This window comes from Psittacula echo, assembly GCF_963264785.1.
Source record: "Psittacula echo genome assembly, chromosome: 18".
Lineage (NCBI taxonomy): Eukaryota > Metazoa > Chordata > Aves > Psittaciformes > Psittacidae > Psittacula > Psittacula echo.
In genome coordinates, this window is record NC_137754.1 from 4699181 (window position 1) to 4725922 (window position 26742).

Here is a 26742-nt window from a genome sequence, read left to right on the forward strand (position 1 = left end):
GCTTTATGGCCAGAGTGGGGATTGATACCCCACAGGCACTGAAGCGAGGTTGGTTCCCATCACTTGATACTTCCCAGTGGGTTATTAACCAAATACAGGAGAAATGGCTGGAGATGCTCTGGTTCCTCACACCCACCACAGGAAGAAGGGCAAGGAAAGCTGGGGACCACTCAACCCTTTCCTTGGACCCTGCACCAACACGAGGCACAACCATCATCACTCGCCATCACTCTGTGGTTTGGCCTGAAAAGGGGGAATTTGGGATGAAACAAGGACCCTTCCCCACCCCACCAAAGCTTTGTGGGTGTCTTTGCACCCCATGACTTCAGCCTGGTCCCAAACCAAGCCCTTGGGGTTTTTCCTCTCCAATGGGTAAGAAAGGATTTATTTTAGCTCCAGAAGGATGGAGACTGAGTGGAGGGGCTTGTGCCCCGTTCTCCCACTTCCAGTCCCACTGCATCCAGGGAACCATCATCCATGTCCCCGAGCACCTTTTAAATACTCTAAAGCAGCAAAGCCCCTTTGCCAACACCCCCAAATGTTTGGCAGTGTCACAGGAGCTGAGGCTTGGGACGCGCGTCCACCCTTCCGGGGATGGAACAGGGCAGGGAATGCTCATGGAGTCGCCGTGACGGTGACGTTAACCGGGGCATCATCGCTGGCATCCGCTGGTGTTGAGACTGGCTCTCGAGGTGCTGGGAGAGCCCCCAGTGCCACCAAGTGGGTGCTGGGTCACCAGAGCGGGTGGCTCAGCCCTTGGCTCACCCCATGGGTGCTGTTACCTGCTGCTGCACCCGGGGCTGCCGGTGCTGCTCCGTCCTCCGTGGCTGTTTCAGCATCCTCCGGTGTGCCCGCGGGCTCCTGGTCACTGGGCCCGGCCCTGGAGCAGAGGACAAGTGGAGGTCTCACAGCGCTGGGTGCAGGAGCAATGGGGCAGCGCCATGGGGTTTGGGCACTCACGTGCGGAAGAGCAGGTTGTGCAGCCCTGGGGACAGACAGACATGAGGTGTGTGCGCCATGGTCCCCATGATCCCCCCAGCACCCAGCACTCACATGGGAGGGTGTCCCGGTGGCGGGCGATGCAGCGCACGGCCAGGAGCGATGCTGCAGTGGCCACCAGCATCCCCACCACTGCTGCCCCTGTCACTGCTGGGTAGGCCTCAAAGGGGGGCTCAGCTGGAAGAGAGCAGAGGGAGGGGGGGGGGAGTGTGGCAGGAGCAGCCCGGGAAGGCCGAGGGATGCGGTCGCCTGAGCCTGTTCACTCTGAAACCTACTGCCGGCCGCTTGCGCTTTGCTCCTCAGCTCCACCAGGCTGCAACCATCGCCCATCTCCAACCCTGCTCTGCCCCACGGAGCAGCGCCCCAGCCCCCTTCACCTGGCGTCTGCACCTCGGAGGGGTGCCCGGCCGTGCGGTGGTTGACGGCCAGGATGCGGAAGGCATAGACCACGGCCGGGTCCAGCCCCCCGAGGCGCCGGTCGCGCGAGTGGGGCTCGATGTCACCAGCGGCCGTTTCCCAGGGCCCGGCCGCCCGCCGGGGGGGTCTCTTGGTTTGACGCCGCTGCACCACGAAGCCGGTGAGGTTCCCGCTGCCCTGCGTCCGCCACTCCAGCCGCACCTCCGTGCGCGCCCGCGTGTACCGCAGCCTGCTGATGGTGACGTTGGGGGGGGCCGGGTACCCTGCGGGGACACAGCACCCCATAGAACGGGGTTGACCCCCCTGCCGAACCCACCCGCTGTGTCCCAGGGCTCACGTTCCACACGGAGGTGCACGGGGAGGCTGGCGGTGCCCACGGCGTTGGCTGCGGTGCAGTGGTAGATCCCATTGTCCCCCGGCCACTCCACATCATGGATGGTGAGGTTGAGCCACGCTTCTCCCTGCTCCAAGTGGTACTTGGCCAACCCCGCTGTCACCTCCTGCTCCTTCGGGTCGTACCAAGCCGTGCTGGCACCCAGGTTGGTGCTGGTGCCGCCTTGCCGGCATGCCAACCGTGCCGCACCGCCCTCCAGCACCACCACCTCGCTCCTCGCCACCTCCAGCTCAGGGACCTCTGCTCGGTGATAAGATGGGATGGCACCAGCAGGGATGCAGCACCCAGGCATGGACGGGGCCACCCAGGGATGGCTCTGGCTTACCCAGGCGCAGGCGGCACTCGGTGCCAGTGGCCTGGAGCGGGTGTGTGGCCACGCAGATGTAATCCTGCCCCCCCAGCCGGCTGCCGGTGCTCAGCACCACGACGGTGGTGGAGGGTGAAGGGTCACCCAGCGCCTGTCCCGCGCCATCCCACCAGCGCAGGCTGACAGGGGGTGTCCCCCCCTCCCACCGGCACCGCAGCATCACGAACTCGTCCCCCTTGGTGGCTGCTGCCGCGCAGGAGGGGCCGCCAGCCGGGATCCCTGCAAGAGGAAGAGGTGTTGGGATGGGGACTGTGATCTGTGCCCCCCAAAAGAGACACACCCCACCCCCCCCCCCAAAGCATGGGGAGCTGTGGGCTGTGGGACCCCCATTGTGGAGCAGGAGGTCCCAGCATAGCCTTGGGGTGCCACGTCCCATCATCGCAGGGCTCACCATGGCTTTGTGACGCCCGAGGGGACAGGAAGGGTCTGTGGGGGCACTCACACAGGGTGGTCCCGCAGGCAGCCCCCTGCGGCAGCGCGGGGTGCGAGGCCAGGCAGGAGAAGGCGCTGCCGTTCCTGGTGGCCGACCCCGGTTGGATGCTGGTGGCCATGGAAAAACTGCTCCCCATCACCCCCTGCTCTTCCTCCTCCTCCTCCTCCTCGGGGCCCACCCAGCGCAGCCGTGCCGGGGGGAACCCCCCGAGCCAGCGGCACCGCAGCGCCACGTCCTGCACGTCCCCGGTGGCCACTGCAGAGCAGCTTGGGCTCCCGGCTGGGGGATCTGCGGGAGACCACCAGTGCTGGGGGGGGGGCCGCATCATGGCCCCCCTGCCCTAAATCACCCCTTGCACCCACATCCTCACCAGGGAAGCCGCGTTGGTCCGTCTCGCCCCTCCGGGGGTTACTTACAGTAGACGGTGAGGACGATGGTGGCCTGGGTGCGGGTTTGGAGATGGGTGTTCTCAGCCAGGCAGGTGTAGGTGCCGGCCTGGGTGCGGGTGATGGCAGCGAGGACGTAGGTCTGGCCAACGTGGACCTGGGAGCCATTGTGGAGCCAGACGTAGCGGCTGGGCGGGTTGGACGGAGCCAGGCAGCTCAGCACCACGTCCTCGCGCTCGCCTGCGGAGAAGCCGCCCTGCTCCGGGCTGAAGGGCTCCACGCTGATGGCCGGCTCGTCGGGGCCGTCTGCGGGGACACGGGTGCTTGAGCCACCGGGATGTCCCACACAGGGTCACAGCCCGCCCCGGGGCACCAGTGGGACATCCTGAGAGAGGGTGAGCACACCGCAGTGTGTGGTGGCCGTGGGGCACTCTGCGGGCATAGGACGCTGCTGGTGTGGTGGCCAGGGAGGTACCATGGTAGCAAGGTGCATGGTGGCCATGGATGCATCATGGTGGCAACATGTTTGTTGGCCATGGCCGTATCGCAGTGGCCACAGAGGCATCCCAGTGGCAGGGTGCTTATGGCCATGGACATGGCGTGGGTGCGCCATGGTCGTGCCCATGCCGCACCGCACCACTCACAGACGATGTCCAGGTAGACAGGCTCGCTGGTGCGGTTGTTGACCTCGTTGCGTGCGGTGCAGACGTACCACCCGGCATGGCTGCGGTTGGCGGGCACCAGGCTCAGCTCCGCCCCGGAGCCCCCCAGCCCCACAGGGGACACAGGGGGCCCCCCCCGTGGCTGCCGGTGCTGCCAGGAGAAGCTGAGCGGCTCCGTCCCCTCCCGCACGGCGCACGTCAGGGCCACCGGCGTCCCCTCTGCCGCCGCCGCCGCCGTCGGCCGTACGAAGGGCTTGGACACAGGCACTGCGGGCACCGAGCGGTGAGCGGCCCCCCTGCACCCCCGCATCCCCCCTGTCCCACCCAGAGGTGAAGCCTCGCAGGCGGTGAGTTGGCTGGTGAGGTGCGGTAGTGGCTAATGGGGCGGCTGGTGACAGCATCCATGGGCTACTGAGATGCGGTGAGCATGGGCATGGCCAGGTGTCCATGTGTGCGCTAATGAGGGCACTTATGGGTTGGACCAATGATGGGTTGGCCAGGGCAAGGAGACGGGGGTGGCTAGTGGGGTGCTACATTGGCTAGTTGGGTACTTAGTTGGCTAGTGGGATGCTGTGCTGGCTAGTGGGACTCTAGATTGGCTAGTGGGGCTCTATGCTGGCAGTGGCAGACCCCACTAACCCATGTGCTCCATCACCCCGAGCACCGTGCTCGTGCTCCATCACCCCAGCCATGCCCCGCGGTGCCCGCAGCCCCGTGCCTTACCCAGGACGCGCAGCAGGACGGCGCCGTAGCCCACGCGGAGCCGGCCGCGCTCCGGGAACAGCCCCTGGCACAGGAAGCGGCCGCGGGCGCCCGCTCGCAGCTCCCGCAGCTCTAGGGTCCCATTGCGCAGCGACACCCGGCCCAGCGCGCCCGTGCCAGGGGCCAGCACCACGTCCTGGCCCGAGCCCACGGCCACGGCCCGCGGCGGCCCCGTGCCCCCCGCCACGAAGCTCCAGAAGACCACGGCCGGTGGGGCCCGTGCTGGGGGCCCGCAGCTCAGCTCCACCGCCCGGCCCCGCACCCCCGTCACCATCTGCTCCTCGTAGGCCGCCTCGCCCGCAGACAGCGGCTGCCCTGGGGTGCACTCAGTTAGAGTCAGCCTGGCTCTGCCCCGCATGGATTTGGGGTGGGATTGGGGGGGGTCTTTTGGCTACTCACCCCCTGCCAGCGCCGGCAGCAGGCACAGGATCCAGGGGCTCATCCGTGGTGCATGGTGGCGCTCCATGGCGCCATGTCCGATGCCGAAGCAGGGCTGCGCTCTACACCCCGACCTCCTCTCCGGTTACTCGAGGGTAATTAGGCCCAGCCCTGATTAACTCTTAATTATTGATAACCAGCTTGGGCTCGGGGTGGGACCCACCGCTGCAATCTCAGGCTGAGGACGGGAGTGCTTGCTGCAGGAATGGCAGCAAAGCCCCCTTTCCCTGCAGGGAAAACTTATCCCTACCCCACCTCCCTAATGTGTTATTGGATAAAGGAGGAGGAAACCCGCTTTTCCCCCCTTCTTGATCAAAACCACGGGGTTTGGAGCCGAGGAAAGCCGGCGCCAGGCAGTGAGCACGGTTTGATATTACATCTCCTGCTGTCCAGCGCGCCCCAGCCCATCAAACATTCATCGCTGTAACGCAATGCCCGGGGGCTGGAGCATCCCACGGGAGGATTTTGGGGGACACAGGAGCCCGCTACGCCCCATCCCTAACGCTGGTATCCATGTATATATATTCTGGTGGTGGTGTGGGATGAGGCCTGGGAATTAGATTTAATGGGGATGGTGGCGGCAGATTCCTGCTGCCATCTAGGGGCAAGTGATGGGTTTTAAGGAATTTCTTCTAGGCTGGTTCACAGCATCATCAAATCGTTCAGGTTGGAACTGGCCCCAGCTGAGCCCTGGAGACCACCATCAGTGACTGGTCACCAACTAAAATGAACTCCGTTCATCACCATGCTTTGGGGCCGGCCATTCAGCAAAGAGAATCATGGAATGGTTTGTGCTGGAAGGGACCTTAAAGCTCATCCAGTTCTAAGCCCCTGACAAAGGCAGGGACACCTTCTAGTAGAACAGATTGCTTCAAGCTCCTGTGTCCAACCTGGCCTTGAACACTGCCAGGGATGGGGCAGCCACAGCTTCTCTGGGCACCCTGTGCCAGCGCCTCAGCACCCTCACAGGGAAGAGCTTCTGCCTAAGAGCTCAGCTCAGTCTCCCCTCTGGCAGGTTAAAGCCATTCCCCTTGGCCTGTCCCTACAGGCCCTTGTCCCAAGCCCCTCTCCAGGTTTCCTGCAGCCCCTTTAGGCACTGGAGCTGCTCTCAGGTCTCCCCTTCAGGAGCCTTCTCTTGTCCAGGCTGACCCAGCCCAGCTCTCTCAGCCTGGCTCCAGAGCAGAGCTGCTCCAGCCCTCGCAGCATCTCCATGGCCTCCTCTGCACTCGCTCCAACAGCTCCACGTCCCTCTTGTGCTGCTGCCCCAGAGCTGGATCAGGGCTGCAGTGGGTATCTCCCCAGAGTGCAACAGAGGGGCAGGATCCCCTCCCTGAGCTGCTGCTCACGCTCTGGGGGTGCACCCAGCACATGGGGGGGTTCTGGGCTCAAGCAAACACTGAAGCTGGGTCATGGGGAGCTTCTCCTCACCCAACACTCCGAAGTCCTTCTCCTCAGGCTGCTCAATCCAGTCTCCTTTCACCTGTGTGTGTGCTGGGGATTACCCTGTCACAGGGACAGGACCTTGCACTTGGCCTTGCTGAACATCATCAGGTTCACACCTTCCCACCCCTCTAGCCTGTCCAGGTCCCTCTGGATCCCATCCCTTCCCTCCAGTGTGTCAACCGCACCACCCACCTTGGTGGAACCGCCCTGCTCCAATGCAGAACGCAGCTTCCAGTGGAAAACTGGAGTTTGCCACTTCCCTGCCCTCTAGACCCGGTTTTGAGGAGCATCATCCAGTGCTGAGCCCCTCAGGGGATCAAATCCACCAAGTCCCAGCTGTGAGAACCTCAGAGCTACACCAAGGAACAAAACCAAGGACAACACTGGCTATAACTGCACTGTTTTCTCAAGCATCAAAACAAAACCAAACAGCTTCAGGGAGTTCCAAAAGAACTGGGGAACTGTTTTCCCAGCAATTTTGCCTTGTTCGGAACCAAAATCAGGATCTGGCGAGTTTTCTCACTCAGTTTTCAAGCTTCTCAAGCTCATCCATGTCGCCCGGGTCCAGCTGCTTGATCTTGGTCTCTGTAGGAAGGGAAAACAGAAACAAAACGTGTCAGAGCTTGGGAAAACGGGGCCCAGCAAGGGCAGGAGCTGGCGTTCGCACTGCCTGCATGCACCGCGGGCTGGGAAGCTCCCGCCGCTGGGAATTCCATGGTGCAGATCAAGGGTGGCTGCTGCAGAAGCAAGAGGCAGCCCAAGCAAGAGGCAGCAGCTCGGGTGAGGTTTGAGGCTCTGCTCCCACCTCCGAGGCGATGCCAGATGGGAAGAGGGTCGTTGTCCTCGTTGGGCAGCCCCAGCCTCAAGTCACGATGTCAAAAAAGCAGACAGGAGCTCATCCACTTGGATTTCCATCCCATGCTGGGCTCCCCTGGCCAATTCCATGGTTGGACTCGGCCTCCTTGGTATGCCAGCTGCAATTATCCAGTGCTTCTGCTGCTTGGAAAAGCTTTTGCTGGAGTATCTGGCTCATGTGTGCCCTGCCAGGCTCTGCCACGGGCTCCTTTGGGGTTTGGACTTAAAGCACAAGCTGCCAGGACAGTTGGGCAGCACTGAGGAAGGGATGCGGTTTTCCACACACCGAAAGGTTTTGGTATCTTGCTTTTCCCTAAAAATCACAGGGAAAACACACCAGGATTTGAAAAGCCACCAGTGCAGCCACAGCATTTTGCACATTCCATGAAAAATCCCCTTGATATTCCCAAGTGGAATCTATTTCCACTCAGGAAAGACTCAGGCACCATTTCAGCTGCCAGCTTCAAGACTGCAGCATGGACACCACATCCCTGGGATGCGGTTTTGCCAGGTAAGGGCAGATAAAATGCCTGAAGGAGAAAAAGAGGTGATGCTGAGACATCCTGGGTAGGTGTAACATCCCTCTCAAGTCACACACAACCTCCTCGGCTGGTTGTCTGGAAATACCACTGTGAGGGAGGAAGAATCCCAACCCTAGAAGGGCGATGGGCAGCAAGGTCCATGGGATCTGGGAAACAGGCTGGATGCGAGATCCCAATCCCCAAACCACTCCAGGAGAGGTGGATATGGGCGGATACTCACGGAAATGCTCCTCTATCATCTCCACAAGCGCCACGTCCCGGCTCTCCACCATGCTGAAGGCGATGCCGTTCTTCCCAAAGCGCCCCGTGCGCCCGATGCGGTGGAGGTAGGTCTCGAAGTCAGGCTCTCCCTGCTGGTTGGTGGGGAGGCTGAAGTTGACCACAATGGTGACCTGCTGCACATCGATCCCTGGAAGAGGGAGACAGAGGGAAGGATCACTTCACCCTGTGGGATGAAGAACCGGAGGTGATGTGAGGGGTCCTGGGATTTGGAGTACCTCTGGCACAGACATTGGTGGCGATGAGGACCTTCTCCTTCCCGCTGCGGAAGCGCTGGATGATGTTGGCACGATGGGCAACCGTCAGCTCTGCTGTCAGGATGGCAACCTGGTGTCCATCCTGGCTCATGGCCACTGCCAGCCAGTCGGCGCTCCTCCGTGTCTGGGAGAGGCAGGATGACGTGGGATGAGGTGCCGCTGTGGTTTTGCCAGCATCCCATCACTCCCAGAACACACTCCACTGATATTCCCCTATCCCAAGTCCCCTGCTCCTTCCAGGGAGCTCCTGGTGCTTCCCAGCACCTCAAACAAGGCAAAATATGATGTGGACAAGCTCAAAGCCTCTGTCAGGACATGCTTTGAGGGCAGGGACACACAGTGTGTTTCCATGTCACACATGGACCTCCCCATGCTCCAAGGTGCTTTACCTGGCAGAAGATCATGGCCTGTCCAATGGTGATGCTGCCGTAGATGTTGCAGAGAGCTTCGTACTTCTCCTCTCTGCTCCTGCACACAAAGTAGTACTGCCGGATGTTGCTGAGGGTGAGCTCGTCCTCCCGCAGCATTATCATGATGGGGTTGGAGATGATTTTCATAGCAAACTCCCGCACGGTTGACTTGAAGGTGGCCGAGAACAACAGCATCTGGCAGCTCTTGGGGAGAGCCCTGGGGAGGAGAAGGACTTGTCAGGCTGGCACCTGGATGGACTCATTAGGAGGAGTGGAAAAGGTAATTTAAGGTGATTTTGTGTCGCTGTAAAGGCTCAAAGGAAAGGGAATTGCGACCAAAGTCTTGCTGACTGTCCAATGGACACAAATTTATGGAGCCACATCCCTGGACTAAGCAAAGCACATGCACAAACACCAATCCCATAGCAGCAAACCCCTCCGCTTCACAGGGATGCTCTTCCGTTTGCTGCTTCAGCTCATCTTGGGAGATGAATTCTCCCTCACTTCCCTCAAAGAGGGTTAAATCCATCAGGAACACCCACCTCTGGATACGGATGCTCTGACTGGAGAGGCCCTGCGTGTCGATCATGATGTCAGCTTCATCCAGCACAAAGAGGGTGATCTTCTTCAGGTCCACAACCTTCTGCTTGAAACACCAATCCAGCATAGTTCCCGGCGTCCCGATGATGATCTGCTCCTTTACCACAGTGCCCTGCAGGACTGCCAGAGAGGAAATGACACCATGTCTCGCCCTCAGCTATCTCGGGGCTCCAGGAGGGGGTCCCAATGCTCCCGTGGTGCCGGTGGCTCCAGGCAGGACTCACCTCGGTTCCCTCGGATCGCATACGTCACCCTGATGTCGGCACAAAACTGCCCGATGCCCTCGATCACGCACCCGATCTGCAGCGCCAGCTCATAGGTGGGAGCCAAGCAGAGGCACTTGGGGGGAAATAAAGAGCTCTCAGACCAGAAATGCTCTGTTTAAAAGACAAGGATACTCCCAGGATGGGGTACACCAGGCAGACACAAGGGGCAAACAGGACAACAGGCAACATTTGAAAGTGCAGGCGGATTGGCGGTTGATCAGATCTGAGGTCAGGGAGCTGGGAACATGGCCTAGCTGCAGGGGCACAGGCAGAAAGGAATCACTGTAACTGGGTTGGGGGGGATACTGGTCTCCTGAAAGGCGGTGCAGCTCATTTCCATGCCCAGCTTTAAAGCAACAGTTTAAATCACCTTGTACACTGGAGATGAGCAGTCCCAAATGGCAACAACCTGCTGGCACAGCAGATTCTTCACGCAGGGAGGTGACCAGGGATCATGGGGGTGTTCAAACCACCAGAAACTTCTCCATTTGCTTTTCCAAGTTTAAATTCCAGGCTATCTAATGTCTGGCTTAAGCTAGCAAGAAGTGCCTCCTTTCAGCAGGCAACACACCTTCTGTCCTACCTGCTGCTGCAATGCTAGCTGTGGGTTCACATCCCCCTCCAGCAGATAAAATCACATGGAAGCAGGGACAAACCCCTGAGATCTGCCCCCAGGCAGCATTTCAGGGCTTCGGCAAACCCTCCTGCATCAGCTTTTCCTTTCCCTATATTACCTGCGGGTATTTCTCGGTGGCATTAACTCTGCTCAGCATGGCCAAGACAAAAGCTGCTGTTTTCCCTGTCCCTGACTGGCTCTGGGCAATCAGATTTTGGGGCCTGCAAGGCAAAGATGGCTTAGAGGAGCACAAGGGTTGGGGTGCCTTGAGGGAGATGGGGTTCACCACGGCGCATTGCTACTCACGGGTACGCCAGCATCATCGGCAGAGCTGTCTCCTGGATTTTAGATGGTCTGTTGAAGCCCATCATGTAAATACCCTGCAAAAGCTCCTTTTTCCTGTGAAAACACCAGAAAACCCACCAGAAATGGTCAGTCTGGGGAGTGCTGGTGACTCTTTGCCGGGGGGGGGACACAGACGGGATGGACACTCACAGGGGCAGCTCCTCGAAGGTTCTGATGGAGTAGAGTGGAGAGCTGGGGTCCCGCTGCAGGATCTCTACAGCGTGGCAGGAGTCCACCAGGGATGTGCGGATCAGCTTGTTCAGCAGCGAGGTTTCAGCTGGCACCACTGGAAAAGGCAGGAATTCATTAAAAGGGCCAGTGTTGTTTAGTGTCATCATTGACGGATGAGGGGATGGAGAGCACCCTCAGTGCATTTGCAGATGACACCAAGTCAGGTGGGAGTGTTGATCTGCTGGAGGGCAGGAGGCTCTGCAGAGGGACCCAGGCAGGCTGGATCGACTGTCTGTGATCAATGGGATGAGGTTTCACAAGGCAAAGTGCCAGGTCCTGCATTTGGGCCACAACCACCCCACGCAACGTTCCAGGATCCCAAATCACGACTTTTAACAACGAGCTTGTCCCCTTCCCTGCCACACAGGGCTCGGGCTGTCCCCCCTCTTGGGGACCCCGACACCGCTGAGACGGAGGTCTCTGCCCCCCGCTGCAGACACTTACCTTTCTCCTCCTCCTCTTCATCTTCCTCCTCGTCGCCTCTTCCAGCTGTGGGAGGAGAAGCGGGGTTGAGGCGGGCGTGCCGCCCGGGCCCTCCCCGAGGCGGGGCCGGGGCCAGCGCTCACCGCGGCGGCGCACGAAGGGGTCCCGGCAGCGCTGCGGGGTGCAGGGCGCGGGCAGGTGCCGCGGGGTGGCGGTGGATCCCGACGGGAAGACGCAGGGAAGCGGCAGCAGCTCCGCGGGAGCGGCGCGGCCCGGCCCGGCCTCACCGCCGCCGCCGCGGTCCCCAGCCTCCGCCATGGCGCCCGCCCGGCACCGCTCCTGAGGCGCCGACGCGGGGAGACGCGCCCCCTGGCGGGCGGGAGGACCGCGGGGGGAACCGGACGGGGCGGGCGCTTCCGGGGCACCGACGCCGCAGGTAGGAGCGGGGACGTGGGCCCTGGGGCGGATGGGGCTCGGAGCGAGAGGAGAAGGGGCCTGCTAGGGTTTCAGGAGGTCCCTGGGATGATGGGGGGCACAGACTGACCCATGGAGGGGGTGGAAATGGGGCGCTGGGGACAGGGATCCCATAAAGTGATGGCACTGTTCCCCACAAGGTGTTGGGGGGTCCCCGAGGTGCTGGGGACAAGGACCCTATAAGGGTACAGGACAGGGACCCCATAGGGTGCCAGCACTGCTCCCACAGGGGTTTTCTGGGGATCCCTGGGGTGCTGGAGGAGCAGGGACAATGTAGGGTGGTGGCACTGTCCCCCACAGGATGCTGGGGGGGATTCCCTAGGGTGCTGAAGGAGCAGGGACCCCATAGGGTGGGGGACAGGGACCACATGGGGTGCCAGCACTGCTCCCTACAGGGTTTGGGGGGGTTCCTAGGGTGCTGGAGGAGCAGGGGCTTTGTGGAGTGGTGTTGCTGTTCCTCATAAGGTTTTGGGTGCGTCCCTGGGGTGCCAAAGGAGCAGGGACCCTGTGGGGTGGTGGCAGTGTCCCCCATAGGGCTTTAGGGGATCCCTGGGTGCTGGGCACAGGCACCCCTCCATCAGGGGGGTCCGCAGGGCACTGGAGCACAAGGTGCCAGAACTCCCCCGTGTGGGGTGACAGCAGGGTGTCCCTCATCCCCCACCCCAGAGGAGGTTTTAGGGACCTGACATGGGGCTCCCATTATCACCTGCTTCCCATCTTCCCGTGCCCTGTTCCAGCCGTTCCCCTGAGGTTTTGGGGACCTCTACTGCACAAATCACCAAACTTCTGGAAATATGGGGGGGGTGGAACCAGGAAAATCATGAGGATAATGTTGGGTTTAATTCCCCCTAAAATGTGTTTTAAAAACAAGGTAAAGTGGGGCCAGGTGAGACACAAAGACGAGCCTGGAGTAACAGGTACTGGAAATGCCTCTAATTAACTCACAGGACAATAAGGAATCTTTCCACACACTTTATTAGAGACATTGCCATAAATAAAACTTCACGTGAGAATCCAGGAGCACTCAAACCCCAAAGATCTTTACGTCCTGATTCATAACGCCCCAAACCTGAACTCGGGAGGAAGCTTTTCCCTCTGTGCCAGGTGAAGTTTTAGTACCAGGATTTAACCCTCTAGAAATGCATAAAAAAAGGGAGATTTCACAAATTATCAAGGATTTTGAGGGGGAAAAATGCACTCGGTGTGTGGTTCGGAGGTATCCGTACGGAGCAGGCCTAGGTAGAGGTGGCTTTCCTGGGAATGAGGCCGTTGGCCAGGTCCCAGCGCACTTCCCAGCGCAGGGCAGCTCTCTTCTTCTCAGTGGGCACCGTGTAGGTGTTGGGGACATAAAGGTGTTGTGGTGGCTTCCCGGGAAGTTCGGCCTTGCAGAGCATCTGCTCCCGGATGCTCCAGCGCAGTTCCTGCCGCTGATCCTCTCCCGGGATCCGGAACTTCTCCCATTCTCGTTTATACTCAAAGTATTTGGCCACTCGGTCGGTTTTCCCCCTGTTCCGTCCCAGCAGCTCGAGCCGTGGTGGGATGAAGGATTTGGGTTGTCCTGCTGTGTACTGAGAAGCAGGAGAGCTCCTGCTCCCAAAATCCCCGAGGAGAAATGGGGAGCTGTCCAGAGGGAGCCACTGGCACAGAGATTCATCATGGGAGCTGCTGCTGGTCTCAATCTCCCCCTCAGAGATGCTGTCATCTGGCTCAGACAATTCCTGCCTGGGGCTCCAAACCTCGGGATCGCTCTCGGGCTCACTGGGCACCGACTCGTCAGACACCTCCACTCCCCCATCAGGTCTGTGCCTCAGCACCTTCCTTTTCATGACCAGCCTCCTGGCTCCTCTCTGCTCCTTGGGACATCGAGGAAAACCTGGCTGTGTTCCCAAAGTGAGGGAGGCATTGACATAGGGATCATGGTGGGGGTGTGCCCGCTGCTCGCTGCCTCCACGCTGGGGGTACTGCGCTGCAGCCGGCGTCTGCTCGGCATCCTGAGTGGTCCATTCATACCTGTCTGCTCCCATTGTATCCATTATTTTCACCAGACTGGGTGGATTCTGCAAAGAAACAGTAAACCAGAGTTAATTCCTTGCAGCACTTGGAGCTGAAGACATAAAGTGGGCTCTGGCACTCAGCTGCTGAATCTCCTGCTGCCAGCAGAAGGCTCTTCACCTACAGCAGTGCAGATATAAACCCCCCCACATCCACAAGGAAACCCCCAAATTCCAGCTTGGAAACAGCACTGAAATTAATTCAGTGATATATAAGGTACTAACAGGATGATGGACAAGCACAGGGTGGATTCAGTTTGCTGTGTAATAGATTTTCCCCTTGTACCTGCTCTTAAAAACATGGGATTGAATCATAATTTAATCCGGGGATGGCCAAGAGGATTTTACTCCCACAGAAGAAAAGGCTCATTGCAGCCCAAAGGCTGAGTGTGATTACGGTATTCCTCAGGAGCTGTGCTGAAGAGGGATCTGGAGACAGATTCCAGTCGTGACACAGGTTTAGGATGACTGGTTTGGAAAAGAGAGAAGGAAAACTCCAGTTTGAAGCGTGCTGTTATGAAATGCTGGAGCAGATGGTGTGGTGAGATGAGTGGAAGGTGTTAGCGTGCTGTCTGGTGTGGTGGTGCTGGCTCAGCGTACTGGGGAATGGAAGAGGCTCCACCACAGTGTGGATAGCACAAAGCCAGCTGGGAATGCCGGATCCCATAGAACACTGAGAGGTTAAACCAGTAAAATATTCCATGGGTAATGATTATTTCAGAGAGCAAAGTTACAGATGTGATAAAGCCACATAAAAATGTGATTTCCTTCTTTGCAGAACCCGAGGAGCCCCCAGCAGCTACCGAAGGCTTCAGGACTATGGCCGAGGGGAGCATGGCTGCTGATCAGGAGCAACTCTTGAGAAGGGTGCAGGAGCTGGAAGAGGAGGTGAGGAGGCTGCGGGAGAAGCTGCGAGAGGATGAGGAGGGCGCTGGGAAACACGAGGCTCCATCAGCCCCTGGGAAGAGCAAGAAACGCCAACAACGGCCGTTTGATTTCGGAGCCTACGGCCGCAGACACGTGGCACTGAAGATCTCCTACCTGGGCTGGGGCTACCAGGGCTTTGCCAGCCAGGAGAACACCACCAACACCATCGAGGAGAAGCTCTTTGAAGCCTTGAAGAAGACACGGCTGGTAGATGACAGACAGACATCCAACTACCACCGCTGCGGGCGGACGGACAAAGGAGTCAGTGCGTTTGGACAGGTCAGGATCCCTCGCGTGCTGGGGCTTTTCCTGGGTTTCTAGGCTACTGTGGGATTAATGTCCCTGTGATGAGCCAAGACATGAGTTGGATTTATTTTTCTTTAAAGCCAGAAGCTTTAAAATCTAAAAGTGAGCCTGGTGCTGGCTTCCTGCACATAGGATGGTGATTTTTGACCCTCAGAGTGTTTATTAGCATTATTTTTTTCCAGGGGGCTGTTTTAAGAGGATGAAACATGGTTTTCCGGCTGCAGCTTCCCAACAGCCAAGAAAGGGAAGATGCCCCTTCCTTGCAGAGCCCTGGCAGCTGATTTAACTGGCTCACCCTAACAAAAAATGAAATCGAGTCCAAGAATTGGATCTCTTCCTGTGGAGTCAGGCAGCCCAATTCCTGCGCAGAAGGGTCTGGGGGTAGCTGGAGCGGAAGGGAGCGTGGGAGCGGGAGGGAGTGAAGCGATGGCTTCGCCGCCAGGCCAGTCCCTCCTTCCCTCCTGGCTTGGGAATTGGAGCCAGCTCAGCTTTTGCTTCAGATGGGCTGTCTGCTCTCCTTCATGGGATGAGCCACATGGAATAGGGCAGGGGCCGGCTTTCCTTGTGCTGTTTGAAGCATGCGAGCACCTGCAGTGTTCATTAACTTGCCCCCACAGCAGGTTTCCCAGGCAGCCAGGCTGTTAGTGCCTTAAACCATCACCTCCAGACAAAAAAAATAGGTGAAATAATAAAAAAGCATATTATATCCAAAAACCAGGGCCTAAAGTTGAAGCAGTTTTGAGCTACGTAGGCAGCCTGCAAGTTTCTGTGTTATTAAAGGAATCTGTAGCATCTGCTGGGAACCTGAGCAGAGGCAGCTCTTCCCGCAGGAAGGAGTGGGGAGATGGCCCCATTTGAGACACCTTCCTCTGGAGGAGATCCTGAATTTATTTCACAGTGGTGTAGGAAGACTTGGCTCCCAGAATACACCCATCTGCCATTTCATCCTGGCATTCCTTGTTTTGCAGGTGATCTCCCTCGATCTCCGCTCCAACCTGCTGGAGGGGCAGAAGCTCAATGGCCACAGGGGTGCCTCGGAAGGGAAAAGCGAGGAGGAGCTCCGCTACACCCATATTCTGAACAGGGTGCTCCCACCTGACATCAGGGTGCTGGCCTGGGCCCCCGTGGAGCCTGAATTCAGCGCCAGGTTCAGCTGTCTCAAGAGGACCTACCGGTACTTCTTCCCCTGCGCCAACCTGGACGTGGGGCTCATGCACACCGCAGCCCAGAGGTATGTGGGGACGCATGACTTCCGTAACCTCTGCAAAATGGACGTTGCCAACGGGGTGGTGAACTTCCAGAGGACGATCCTGAGTGCTGGAGTGACATGGGTTGAAGGAGGCGGAGGAACAGGCCCGCAGGATCCCTTCCATCTGTGCCAGTTTGAGGTGACAGGCCAAGCATTCCTCTATCACCAAGTGCGCTGCATGATGGCCGTCCTCTTCCTCATCGGCCAGGGGATGGAGAGCCCAGACGTCATCGATGAGCTGCTGGATGTGGAGAAGAACCCTCAAAAGCCACAGTACAGGTATGGGAAGCTTGGGAAAACTTGCTGGGCTGCTTCTCGAGGCGATGGCTGTGTGTGAAGTGCCGCTGGCAAGGCAGTTCTCTGCCAGCCTGTGAAGCAGTCTCTCACAATATGGAAGCAAGCTGCCAGCGGCCTCTCCGGGAGGTATCCATAAGGATCTCAGTTTTGTTGCTCTCAGACAAACTTTATGGCTTTAGTCCATGGTATTTGGTAAAAGCTAATTCAGTTTTTAAAGGCAAAGGGAGTTCTGTAAAAGACAGGGCTGCTTTTGGCAGGGGGCAGGGATGTTGTGTGAGCCTCTTCTGTCACAGATCCCTCCAGACAGTGACAGCTAACACTTCCCTCCTCTTCCCCAGCATGGCAGTAGAGTTCCCTCTCGTCCTGTATGACTGTGAGTTTGAGAACATTCAGTGGCTCTACGACCAGGAGGTACAGGAGTTCAATGTCACACACCTGCAGCAGCTCTGGGCCAGCCATGCCATCAAAACCCAAGTGCTGCGCAGCATGTTGCAGGGGTTAGATGCTGCTCCTGTGGCTGCAGGCAAAGGTAAGGGATGGGGCTGTGGCAATATCTGGGTCAGGGCAATTGCAGGCACAGTTTTGGTGGACAAGTGGTTCAGAGCAGTCCCGAGAAGGACTTTGGAGTGTTGGTGGATGAGAAGCTCCCCATGACCTGGCTTCAGTGTGCACTTGAGCCCAGAACCCCCTATCTGGTGGACTGCAGCCCCGGAGTGTGAGCAGCAGCTCAGGGAGGGAATTCTCCTCCTCTGCTGCGCTCTGGAGAGACTCCCCCTGCAGCCCTGATCCAGCTCTGGAGCAGCAGCACAAGAGGGACGTGGAGCTGCTGGAGCAAGGCCAGAGAAGGCCACGGAGATGCTGCGAGGGCTGGAGCAGCTCTGCTCTGGAGCCAGGCTGAGAGAGCTGGGCTGGGTCAGCCTGGACAAGAGAAGGCTCCTGAAGGGGAGACCTTAGAGCAGCTCCAGTGCCTAAAGGGGCTGCAGGAAACCTGGAGAGGGGCTTGGGACAAGGGCCTGTAGGGACAGGCCAAGGGGAATGGCTTGAACCTGCCAGAGGGGAGACTGAGATGAGCTCTTAGGCAGAAGCTCTTCCCTGTGAGGGTGCTGAGGCGCTGGCACAGGGTGCCCAGAGAAGCTGTGGCTGCCCCATCCCTGGCAGTGTTCAAGGCCAGGTTGGACACAGGAGCTTGGAGCAAGCTGCTCTAGTGGAAGGGGTCCCTGCCCGTGGCAGGAGTTGGAACTGGATGAGCTTTAAGGTCCCTTCCAACACAAACCATTCCACGATTCTATGAATATCACGGAATTACAGAGGGATGGGTTTTGAAGGACAGGAAGAGGGAATTAAGTAGATTGTTCAAACCATGGGTGTTATTTTCATTGTATCACAGGTGAGGAGAGCAGCAGCAGCACTATCCTCTGGGCAGCCCGGCAGCCTCCTCTCTGCCGCCAGGCCAGTGGCTTTGTGGAAGGTGTCCGAGCCCGCACGTACAAGCCTTTGCTGTCCCGCCCCAAGTGTGAGGGGCTGGAGGCCCGTATCCAGCACTTCGTGCAGAGGGGCCGCATCCAGTCCCCCCTCGGGCTGGAGCTGGAGGGGGACAGGGACCAGCATCCCCCCGAGAGCAAGAGGAGCCACGGCAAGGATGTCCAAGAGCAGCCTCCCAAGCGGGTCTGCGTGGATATGGAGTGATGGTGATGGGTCACCTCAGCAAGAGGGCATTTCAACCCTTTGCCTTTTCATACAATTGGTAAAAATATGCCCTTTTCTAGTGCTATTTTTATAAATATCAAGTAAAGCCACATCTGTGTCTGTCTGGTTCTGGGCTCCTCAGTGCAAGAAAGACAAGGAGCTGCTGGAGAGGGTCCAGCAGAGGCCACAGGGATGCTCAGGGGTCTGGAGCATCTCTGATGAGGAGAGGTTGCAGGAGCTCCTGGGGAAGAGCAGCCTGAGAGGGGATCTTATCAATGCAGATCAATAGCTCCAAGGTGGGTGCCAGCAGAATGGTGCCAGACTGTTTCCAGTGGTGCCCAGTGAAAGGACGAGGAGCAACGGCCATAAACTAAAACAAACCAAGTTTCACCTCAACATGAGGAAGAACTTCTTCCCATTGAGGGTGTCAGAGCACTGAACAGACTGCCCAGGGTGGGTGTGAAGTCTCCCTCTATAGAGACATCCCAAACCCACCAAGGACACGTTCTTGTGTGACCTGCTCTGGGTGGCCTTGGACTGGGTGATCTCCAGAGTGCTCTTCCAAGCCCAATGGTTCTGTGGAATGCCACGGAATGTGGCTGTGTCCTCCTCTGGGGGGAACGGAGGTGCCTCAGACCCCTCACAACACCTCACACCACCGAGGCGACCCTGGCCTGTGCCAGCCCGACCCCCGCCTCCCCGAGGTACCTGTGAGGGCCCGGCCGCTGCCGTCCTCCCTTCGCGACCGTTACCGGCAGCAGTCGCCGCCGCGCTTCAAACCGCCGGAGCTGAGGCGGAGCCGTCCGCTGAGGCCGCCCTGCGCAGCGACGCCATTGGGCAGCACAGCTCTCGCTCAGCTCGATGGCCCCTTCCGATTGGGCGAGCGGGCTGAAGGACCGCCCCCGCGCCACCGCCATTGGCAGGTAAAAAGGCGAGGGGAAGGAAGAAGGAGGAGGGAAGATGGCGGCGGCCAGCGGTGGGAAGCTACGGCGGAGCGCGGCGGGCCTGGCCCGGGCGGTGCGCACATTTTGCGGTGGCGGCAGCAGGCGGGCGGCGGCGGAGGAGAAGAAGGGGCCGGTGCGAGCCGAGCATCTGGCGGAGCGGCTGCGAGAGCAGAAGAGGGAGGAAAAGCAGCAAGAGGTGAGCGGGGCGGGGCCCTGAGGAGAGGGACTATAACTCCTAGTGTGCACCGCGGTCACACGTGTGGTGCAGGCAGGCGCTGTGGGAGGCCGGAGCTCCTTTATCCCTCAGCGCTCTCGGTTCCTTGTCTCCTCAGGTCCCTACAGACCCCGCGCAGAGGCGGGTGCGGAAGCTGGCCATGCTGAGCGCGGGGCTGCAGCACGTCCACCCCAACGTCCTGGCCAAAATGCTGAAGCAGGCAACAGTGTACCAAAACGAGGAGATCGTGGTGATCAACAAGCCCTACGGGCTGCCTGTGCACGGTGAGGGGCAGCTGGCCACGTCTGCAACGATGCCGTGGGGTGGCAGTGGCCTCCATGGCACTGACAGGGGAGCCTCTGTTTCAATCATAGAATCCCAGATTGGTTCGGGTTGGAAGGGACCTTAAATCTTATCCAGTTCCAACCCCTGCCACAGGCAGGGACTCCTTCTACTAGAGCAGCTTGCTCCAAGCCCCTGTGTCCAACCTGGCCTTGAACACTGCCAGGGATGGGGCAGCCACAGCTTCTCTGGGCACCCTGTGCCAGCGCCTCAGCACCCTCACAGGGAAGAGGTTCTGCCTGAGAGCTCATCTCAGTCTCCCCTGTTTCAGTTTGAACCCATCACCCCTTGTCCTATTGCTACAGTCCCAGCATCCTTGTAGCCCCCTTCAGACACTGAAAGCTGCTCTGAGGTCTCCATCCAGCCTTCTCTTCTCCAAACTGAGCAGCCCCAACTTTCTCAGCCTGGCTCCAGAGCAGAGTTGTTCCAGCCCCCTTAGCATCCCCATGGCTTCCCTGGACTGAGGTTTTCCTTCCCCGAGAGGGATGTCACCTTTAGATCCCAGCCTCCATCTCACACTCTGGAGGTAACTTAGGATACATGGGAGGTGAACATTCGCCCTGACTGCTTTGCCCATGGGTTGTGCAGGTGGCCCTGGGATCAAGAATTGTATCACTGATGTGCTGCCAATTTTGGCCAAGATGTTGGAGAACATGAAAGCTGAACCCCTCCACCTCTGCCACCGGCTGGACAAGGAGACCACGGGTGTGATGGTGCTGGCACGGAGCAAAGAGGCAGCAGACAGGATCCGGCTTCTCTTCAAGACTCGTCAGGTGGAGAAGATCTACTGGTAGGAAAAGTCTGGGTGGACAAGCGGCTCTGAAGGGCCTGTAGGGTTTGAAGAAGAGGTGAAAGGACTGTCCCCAGGGTGTGCTGTGGAAGTGGTGGCTTGTCTTCTTTACCCACCTATTTATGGGGCTGGGATGAGGGGAGGGATCCCTTCATGCTGGAGCAACACCCACAGACCTCTGCTTTCCCTCCTCAGGGCAATCAGCTTGGGGGAGCCAGACCCCACTGAGGGCATTGTGGACATCCCCATCGTGGAGAAGGAGGTGCAGAGCCACCAGTCGCACTACAAGGTGAGCCACGTGTCCTGTCAGCCTCACACTCCCTGTCCCCAGCTCCTTCCTTTGCCTTCCTATGGGCTCACCCTGTTGTCACCGCTCAGAGGACGCTGGCCCCCAGCTACCGCCTGTCTCTGGAGGATGGGAAGGTGGTGAGAACCCGGAGGAACCGGAGCGCCGAGAGCGCAGTGACACGGTACCGGCTCCTGGCCAGCTCTGCTGCCTGCTCGTTGCTGGAGCTCCAGCCCATCACCGGTGAGACCTGGACGGGTGGCCCCGCATCGTGTGAGCTGCTTTCTGTGTGGCTGTGCAGCCAAGAGCAGTGCTGGAAGTGAGAACTCATTGTTAGAAACAATGGGAATCCTGTCTGGGGCAAGGATCTGGGAATAATCACGTGAGCAGCAGTCAAGGGAGGGGATTCTCCTCTGCTGCGCTCTGGGGAGGCCCCCCCGCAGTCCTGATCCAGCTCTGGGGCAACAGTGTTCAAGGCCAGGCTGGACGGGGCTTGGAGCAACCTGTTTTACTAGAAGGCGTCCCTGCCTGTGGCAGGGGGTTGAAACTGGGTGAGCTTTAAGGTCCCTTCAACACAAACCATTACATGACTCTGGTAAACCATCCCTGGGCATTAGTTTGCTGCTGGGCCACTCTGGGTGGTGGATGGGAGCTGAGGCCTGGTGCAGCTGTTTGTCATGTTTTTCCTCTCTCCCTTTCCTCCTCAGGGGTGAAGCACCAGATCCGGGTTCACCTGGCCTATGGCTTGGGCTGCCCTATTCTGGGGGATCACAAATATTCCCACTGGAGCAAGTTGGCACCTCAGGTAAGGCAGGCCCAGTGTTGGGTGAGCAGCCAGAGCCAGATCCACTTCCAGCAGCCCCTGTATGTTTCCCAGCTCCCCATGGGCTGAGGTTTCCAAGTGCTGTCTGAGAAGCTGGGGTTGTAGAAAGGACCTTTTCTGTCCTCACCACAGAAGCTTCCTAAAATCACCTTGAAGAGGCTGAAGCTGGAGCAGAGCAAGGCTCGCCACCTCCCGCTCCACCTGCATGCCCACCGGCTCTCCCTGCCCCTGGGCGAGCGGCTGGACCTTGTCTGCAAACCACCCCCCTTTTTCCACAAGACTCTGAGAAACCTGGAGCTGGACTTTGCCAAAGATTAACAGGGCAGGAAGGGAGAGGTGGTATGGATCTCCACATCCCTGGCATGTGGCAGTGCTGCGTCCTGTTGCTTGGCAGCGGTGTCCACCTTGGAGGCAGCGGTGAGATGAAGTCGACAGTGCCTGCTGCTTGCCAGACACCTCCTCTATTGGTACTGGGCTCCAAACAAGGTACCTGTGGATGCTTCTTGCCCCAGTTTGGTGCAGAAAAGCAGCTGGGCACACTGAAAAGACACTAGTTTGGTCAAATGAGGCTGTGTAGAAACTGGGCTTTGCCCAGTCGTGGTTGGAACTTGTCTCTGAGCAATAAATGGTCCTGTTGGTGCCGAGATGAAGGGCTTTGTGTCTCTGTGCTTGGTCCCGGGCAGGTTTGATTGGTGCAGTCCCATTTGAGGGCTGTGACTCAGCCTTCCAGAGCCAATTAGAGTCTCTCCCTCCTATCCTGGCACTCTGCTCCAATTTGGAGAGTCCCTTCCTTGGAAAATCCATGGAAAATGCAATTTGGCAGCAGCTGCGCTGGGAAATCCTCTGCTTGGCTCGGCTGCACAGCTCCTGAAATCCGTTTGCAGTGTCAGTGCTGGTTTTGGGGCACAGAATATGCTGCTGGGAGAGACTTCCCTGTCCCTCTGCCCCTTCCAATTCCCCTGTTGATTCTAGATCCCATTATCAGCATCCTTCTCGCTCGGGAGCTGCCTCGGAGCCAGATTCCTTCCCCTGTGCCCCAAGATTGAAAAGCTGAGGAATGGCAGCACCAGCATTTGGTGTCTTTTGGCCTGTCCCCAAAGCACAAGTTGGTTTAGGTGCTGGAAAAGGCTCTTTGTCGCCTGTGGGGCTTCCACATACCTTGTTGGGGTGTCTCAGTAGGGTAACACCCTGTGCCCTGCCACCCTGTGCCTCAAGCGGGTGAAAATAGCTGAGGACCCCCCACTCTCCTCAAAAGCACCCAGAAATACATCTGCTTATGAGAGAGGGATGCAAAACCACACGGAGCCGGGCTGGAATTCCGCCTTCCCAGCCTGCTGCCACGGCTGCCTGAGGGTTTTGTTTTCTATTTCAGGACGTGCTGTTTGGGAAAAGGCTTCCCCCTGTAATTACCAGTGGATTCAAGGCGGTGTCTGAGCTCTCATCCCAGCTGCCTGGTAGAGATGGCTTGGCAAGAGATGCCTCCAGCCCTACAAAGCCACTCCTTGAGCTGGGCACATCTCAGACAACACCAGAGCCCCCAGGCAGCAGCAGCAGCACCATCGTCTCCTCTTCCTCCATACAAAGATGTCCCTCTCGCACACAGCCGCTGAGTACATGCTCTCCGATGCTCTCCTCCCAGATCCCGGTGGATCCAGAGCCAAGGGCCTGCGGCTGGAGTTGCCCAGTGATCGCCTCCTGAAGTTCATCACTGTGGGGCTGCCCCTCTTCCTCGTCTCCCTGGCTTTCGCCCGGGAGTTCTCTGCTGGTGAGTCCTGGCTTTTGAATGGGAATCTTCGGGATACAGTTTGGTTGTCGCTGGGAAACACTTGTGGTCTCACTGGTGTGGCTGTGGTCCGAGGTGGGGCAGCCTGGAAATGCTGGTTTAGGGATCATTCTGCCTCAGGGATGTTTATTGATTAGTTTTAATGCATTATTGGTTGCTGGGGAAGCTGGGAACAGCCATGCTAAACCCTAGCACCAGTGGTGGATCAATGCCCCACCTCAGCTGCTTGCCCCCAGCACCTTTCGGTGTTGCTGGTGAGGAGGAGGAGGAGGGTGCTGGCAGGGCAGCTTAGGCAATACATCCCACAGGAACCATAGGATGAATCACAGACTGGTTTGGGTTGCAAGGGACCTTAAAGCTCATCCACAGGCAGGGACACCTTCCACTAGACCAGGCTGCTCCAAGCCCTGTCCAACCTGGCTTTGAACACTGAAGGACAGCACAGAAGGTTGCATTGATGAAGTGTTGTGACCTCAGGCTAAATCTGGCCTTGGCCAATGTCCTGCTGCTGCCTGTGAGGGTTTGGTTTGACTTTGGTTTCTGGCTGGTCTCTGACTGCCCCACAGTGCTCAAAGGGTCTGTGTTTGGGAAGTGATGGAAAATGCAGCAGTGGGGAAGGGCAGCTACAAAATGACTGGGGAAAAAGGGGGGTTTTGTAATTCCAATTGATGCCTGAGATGTAATAACCCTCCCTGGACCCCCATGGCTGAGGTTCACCCTTTTCCTCACCCCAGGCTCACAGATCAGCTGCTTCTCCCCCACCAACTTCACTGGGAAGCAGTCAGCCTATGTCGACACGGCTTGCTGGGACTCCCTTGTCCACCATGGCTTGGATACCGAGGGACATGCTGTCACCAAGTCCCTGTGGGCTCTCAAGGTACATGTCCAGCTCACATCTGGGTACCCTCAGGTCCCACCTGGGTGTGCAGCAGAGCTGAAGCAACCCCTCTGCTTGTCTCCTTCCCCCAGGTCTTCCCCTACTCACTGCTGGTGGTGGCGGTGCTCATGTACCTGCCGTACCTGCTGTGGCGTTACGCAGCTGCCCCTGCCCTCCATTCTGACCTCCTCTTCATCATCGATGAGCTGGACAAGTCCTACAACCGCTCCGTGCGCCTGGTGCAGCACATGAGGAAGGTGCAGCAGGCCAGCGCCGAGCCCGAGCGCTTCTGGGAGGAGTATGAGAGGTGAGGCCCTTGGGAAGCCTCCGCATCCCCGTGATGTTTCTCCACGTGGTGTTGTGGCTGTGGCCACATTCAGGATGGGCTTTGGTGAGGGGTTTTGGTTGGCGGGTGGCTCTAACTCCCCTCTGTGTCCCCAGGGCCCGCCAGGAGAGGTATTTTGAGTTCCCGTTGCTGGAGCGCTACCTGACCTGCAAGCAGCGCGCTCACTCCCTGGTGTTCATCTACATCCTGAGGAACCTGCTGCTGCTTGTGTTCTTGGCTGCCACCTGCCTCTACCTGGTCTTCCTCCACCTCAACATCTTCTTCCAGGACGAGTTCAACTGCTCCATCAAAACAGGATTGCTCCAGGCAGAGCCCCACATCCCACCACTCATCCCCTGCAAGCTGGTCTTCTTCTCCGTCTTCCAGCTCACCAGCCTCTCGGTTGGTGGTGTCTATGTCCTCCTCATACCCGTGGTCATCTACAACGGCCTGCAACTCTGCCAGTGGGACAAGGGGCTGCTCTCTGTCTATGAGATGCTGCCAGCCTTCGACCTGCTCAGCCGCAAGATGCTCACCTGCCCCGTCAACGACCTCAACGTCATCCTCCTCTTCCTCCGCGCCAACATCTCCAAGCTGACATCCTTCAGCCGCCTCAACGCTGTCAGCGCCCTGAGGGAAGCCACCACCAACAAGGAGGACATCGACACTGTCATCGACTTCATGACACTGCTGGCAGGGCTGGAGACCACCAAGCCCAAACACCACCACGCTTGTGCTCCTGATGGCAGCATGCCCCAGCCCAACGGCAGGGCCCCAGGTAGGATTTGGTGGTAGAGATGACTTCTTCACTCTCCTCTTGGCTCCCACATGCAAGATCCTGCCCTGGGGGTGAGGCTGGATCCATCCACCACTAAGGCCCTAAACCCTTTGGCCAAGACCGTCAGGTTTTGGGAGGGAATTTGTGGGGCTGAGGGCTCCGTTTCCAGCCAGGAATGGGCTCTGGCAGCCGGGATGTGATGCTACTGCAAGCCCACGCATGGGCAGGAGTTGCCATAGGAACAGAAAGCGGAGAGTTTGGCACTTCAATCCAAGCTCCTGGCAAAACCCGACCCTCCCCCCCCCCCCCCAGCAGTGGTTTCTAGGCTCTGGGAGACAGCTCATCCTGTCTCATCCCAGCAGGATGGGAGCCAGGAGGCCTGGGCTTCTTTTCCTGGCCCTGGGGGCTTTGGTTTCCAAAGAGAAAACCACCAAAAGCCCCCAGATTGCCGTATTTAGCATCCTCGTTGGCGTGGCAACCACGGGACTAGCACAGCTGGCTCTCAGGCTAGTGGCAAACTGGTGGTGGAAGCCCAAGACCCCAGTTTGTGATCACCCCAATAACTAACTTCCTCCTCTTTGTCTAGAAACGAAGCCTGGAGTGGAAGCAATGGGAAAAGCCTCCCGGGACTCACTCGGCTCTGCCTGACCCCAAGAGCAGGCTGCAGGCAGAGCAGCTGGGATCCTGGGATCCAGCTGGATTCAGTTCCTTATTGCCAGCATTCCTCGAGCACATTAAACTCTGGTTTGGAGACAGCCTAGTGAGGTGATGTCTGTAACGTGACAGCAGCGGCAGGGCTGAGCTCCCCCGTGTTATCCCTGTGTTTGGGATCCCCCTTCTTACGGTTTTCCAGCAAAAAAGGGTTAAGGGAAGATTTAGATGAGCTACTGGGAGGAAGTTCTTCCCTGCGAGGGTGCAGAGCCACTCTCAGATGTCTTATTCCAAGTGCTGGGTGCCACATTTTCCTGGTAATGCAGCAGGAGGGTGGGAATGGAGCACTTAAAGGATGCTCCTCTGAAGGAAAAGAAGGATCCAGGAATAACTCGAGCTGGTTTATTAACTCTTTATTAACAGCAAGAGGTGGAAGGCACCTCTGCAGCTTCATGTCCCAGCCCCAGTCTGACCCTTTGGTTGTGGTCCCACCACAGGCTCATCCTGGACCCTGTGAGCACCCTGCCATGGGGGTCAGCACCCCATGTCCCTGGGGGGGACCAGGACCAGCTCCATGGCAGGGAGGGGTTCAGCTCCTATCCTGCTGCTTGTCTTGACATAATTCTTCATTAATTTCCTTTTAAATTGCCTACTTTTTCCCCCTGCAGCCTTGACTTCAGGCCAAAGAGGAGCTGGAGATGTTTAATTAGGGAGGCTGTAATCAAGCCAGCTGCCTCCCTGAATCAGGAAGGCACTGTGCCAGCAGCCTGGAGCCACTCGGAGAGGCCTGAGCTCCCTCCACCAGGCCCTAAAT

The 26742-nt window shown here is 58.4% G+C and overlaps 5 protein-coding genes across 8 annotated transcripts; 2 read left to right on the forward strand and 3 right to left on the reverse strand.

Moving 5' to 3' along the window:
- Positions 1 to 615: 615 nt before the first annotated feature.
- VSIG10L2 (V-set and immunoglobulin domain containing 10 like 2) lies at positions 616 to 4886 on the reverse strand (the record flags this gene model as incomplete). The annotated part of the gene is given in 12 exon segments (XM_080631640.1): positions 616 to 695; positions 783 to 880; positions 961 to 985; positions 1054 to 1176; positions 1377 to 1679; positions 1754 to 2123; positions 2125 to 2396; positions 2620 to 2898; positions 3027 to 3302; positions 3641 to 3925; positions 4382 to 4735; positions 4820 to 4886. Coding segments are annotated over 12 exon segments (2532 nt in total).
- A 1803-nt stretch (positions 4887 to 6689) lies between these two features.
- DDX25 (DEAD-box helicase 25) lies at positions 6690 to 11443 on the reverse strand (the record flags this gene model as incomplete). The annotated part of the gene is made up of 11 exons (XM_080631619.1): positions 6690 to 6886; positions 7919 to 8107; positions 8196 to 8358; positions 8624 to 8861; positions 9187 to 9364; positions 9469 to 9583; positions 10245 to 10347; positions 10433 to 10525; positions 10622 to 10757; positions 11147 to 11191; positions 11269 to 11443. The coding sequence occupies 11 exons, from the start codon at positions 11441 to 11443 to the stop codon at positions 6825 to 6827; spliced, it is 1497 nt and encodes a 498-aa protein (XP_080487745.1). The 3' UTR covers positions 6690 to 6824.
- Positions 11257 to 18171, forward strand: PUS3 (pseudouridine synthase 3). 2 transcript variants are annotated; one of them, XM_080631617.1, is made up of 5 exons: positions 11257 to 11561; positions 14429 to 14856; positions 15852 to 16411; positions 16768 to 16958; positions 17817 to 18171. In XM_080631617.1, exons 2-5 carry the CDS (start codon positions 14470 to 14472, stop codon positions 18113 to 18115), a joined length of 1437 nt encoding a protein of 478 aa, XP_080487743.1. In that variant the 5' UTR covers positions 11257 to 11561; positions 14429 to 14469; the 3' UTR covers positions 18116 to 18171. The 2 variants fall into 2 exon arrangements, with proteins under 2 accessions (XP_080487743.1, XP_080487742.1); XM_080631616.1 differs by lacking the exon at positions 11257 to 11561 and adding an exon at positions 13617 to 13867.
- Positions 12472 to 18936, reverse strand: HYLS1 (HYLS1 centriolar and ciliogenesis associated). The gene is made up of 2 exons (XM_080631618.1): positions 18824 to 18936; positions 12472 to 13656 (listed from the first exon to the last, which is right to left on the reverse strand). Exon 2 carries the CDS (start codon positions 13630 to 13632, stop codon positions 12835 to 12837), a length of 798 nt encoding a protein of 265 aa, XP_080487744.1. The 5' UTR covers positions 13633 to 13656; positions 18824 to 18936; the 3' UTR covers positions 12472 to 12834.
- A 139-nt stretch (positions 18937 to 19075) lies between these two features.
- Positions 19076 to 26004, forward strand: PANX3 (pannexin 3). Of its 3 annotated transcripts, XR_013958203.1 has the most exons (8): positions 19076 to 19255; positions 19392 to 19557; positions 20204 to 20405; positions 20601 to 20694; positions 20784 to 20934; positions 21399 to 21496; positions 21647 to 22000; positions 22887 to 23101. XR_013958203.1 is itself a non-coding variant. In XM_080631680.1 (6 exons), exons 1-6 carry the CDS (start codon positions 21856 to 21858, stop codon positions 25923 to 25925), a joined length of 1353 nt encoding a protein of 450 aa, XP_080487806.1. In that variant the 5' UTR covers positions 21584 to 21855; the 3' UTR covers positions 25926 to 26004. The 3 variants fall into 3 exon arrangements, 2 of the variants coding, with proteins under 2 accessions (XP_080487806.1, XP_080487807.1); XM_080631680.1 differs by lacking the exons at positions 19076 to 19255; positions 19392 to 19557; positions 20204 to 20405; ... (2 more) ...; positions 21399 to 21496; positions 22887 to 23101 and adding exons at positions 23154 to 23279; positions 24032 to 24174; positions 24267 to 24481; positions 24616 to 25277; positions 25864 to 26004 and having other exon boundaries at positions 21584 to 22000; XM_080631681.1 differs by lacking the exons at positions 19076 to 19255; positions 19392 to 19557; positions 20204 to 20405; ... (1 more) ...; positions 20784 to 20934; positions 21399 to 21496 and adding exons at positions 24032 to 24174; positions 24267 to 24481; positions 24616 to 25277; positions 25864 to 26004 and having other exon boundaries at positions 21863 to 22000; positions 22887 to 23279.
- Positions 26005 to 26742: the final 738 nt, after the last annotated feature.

What these genes read in the sequence shown, in the direction of transcription:
- HYLS1 (XM_080631618.1), bottom strand. Translation starts at nt 13,632, where the DNA reads ATGGATACAATGGGAGCAGACAGGTATGAATGGACCACTCAGGATGCC.
- PUS3 (XM_080631617.1), top strand. Translation starts at nt 14,470, where the DNA reads ATGGCCGAGGGGAGCATGGCTGCTGATCAGGAGCAACTCTTGAGAAGG. An exon ending in CCTCAAAAGCCACAGTACAG is followed by an intron (nt 16,412 to 16,767) that starts GTATGGGAAGCT and finishes CCTCTTCCCCAG; the next exon opens with CATGGCAGTAGAGTTCCCTC. An exon ending in TCCTGTGGCTGCAGGCAAAG is followed by an intron (nt 16,959 to 17,816) that starts GTAAGGGATGGG and finishes ATTGTATCACAG; the next exon opens with GTGAGGAGAGCAGCAGCAGC.
- PANX3 (XM_080631680.1), top strand. Translation starts at nt 21,856, where the DNA reads ATGGATCTCCACATCCCTGGCATGTGGCAGTGCTGCGTCCTGTTGCTT. An exon ending in CGCCCGGGAGTTCTCTGCTG is followed by an intron (nt 23,280 to 24,031) that starts GTGAGTCCTGGC and finishes TCCTCACCCCAG; the next exon opens with GCTCACAGATCAGCTGCTTC. An exon ending in GCCCAACGGCAGGGCCCCAG is followed by an intron (nt 25,278 to 25,863) that starts GTAGGATTTGGT and finishes CTCTTTGTCTAG; the next exon opens with AAACGAAGCCTGGAGTGGAA.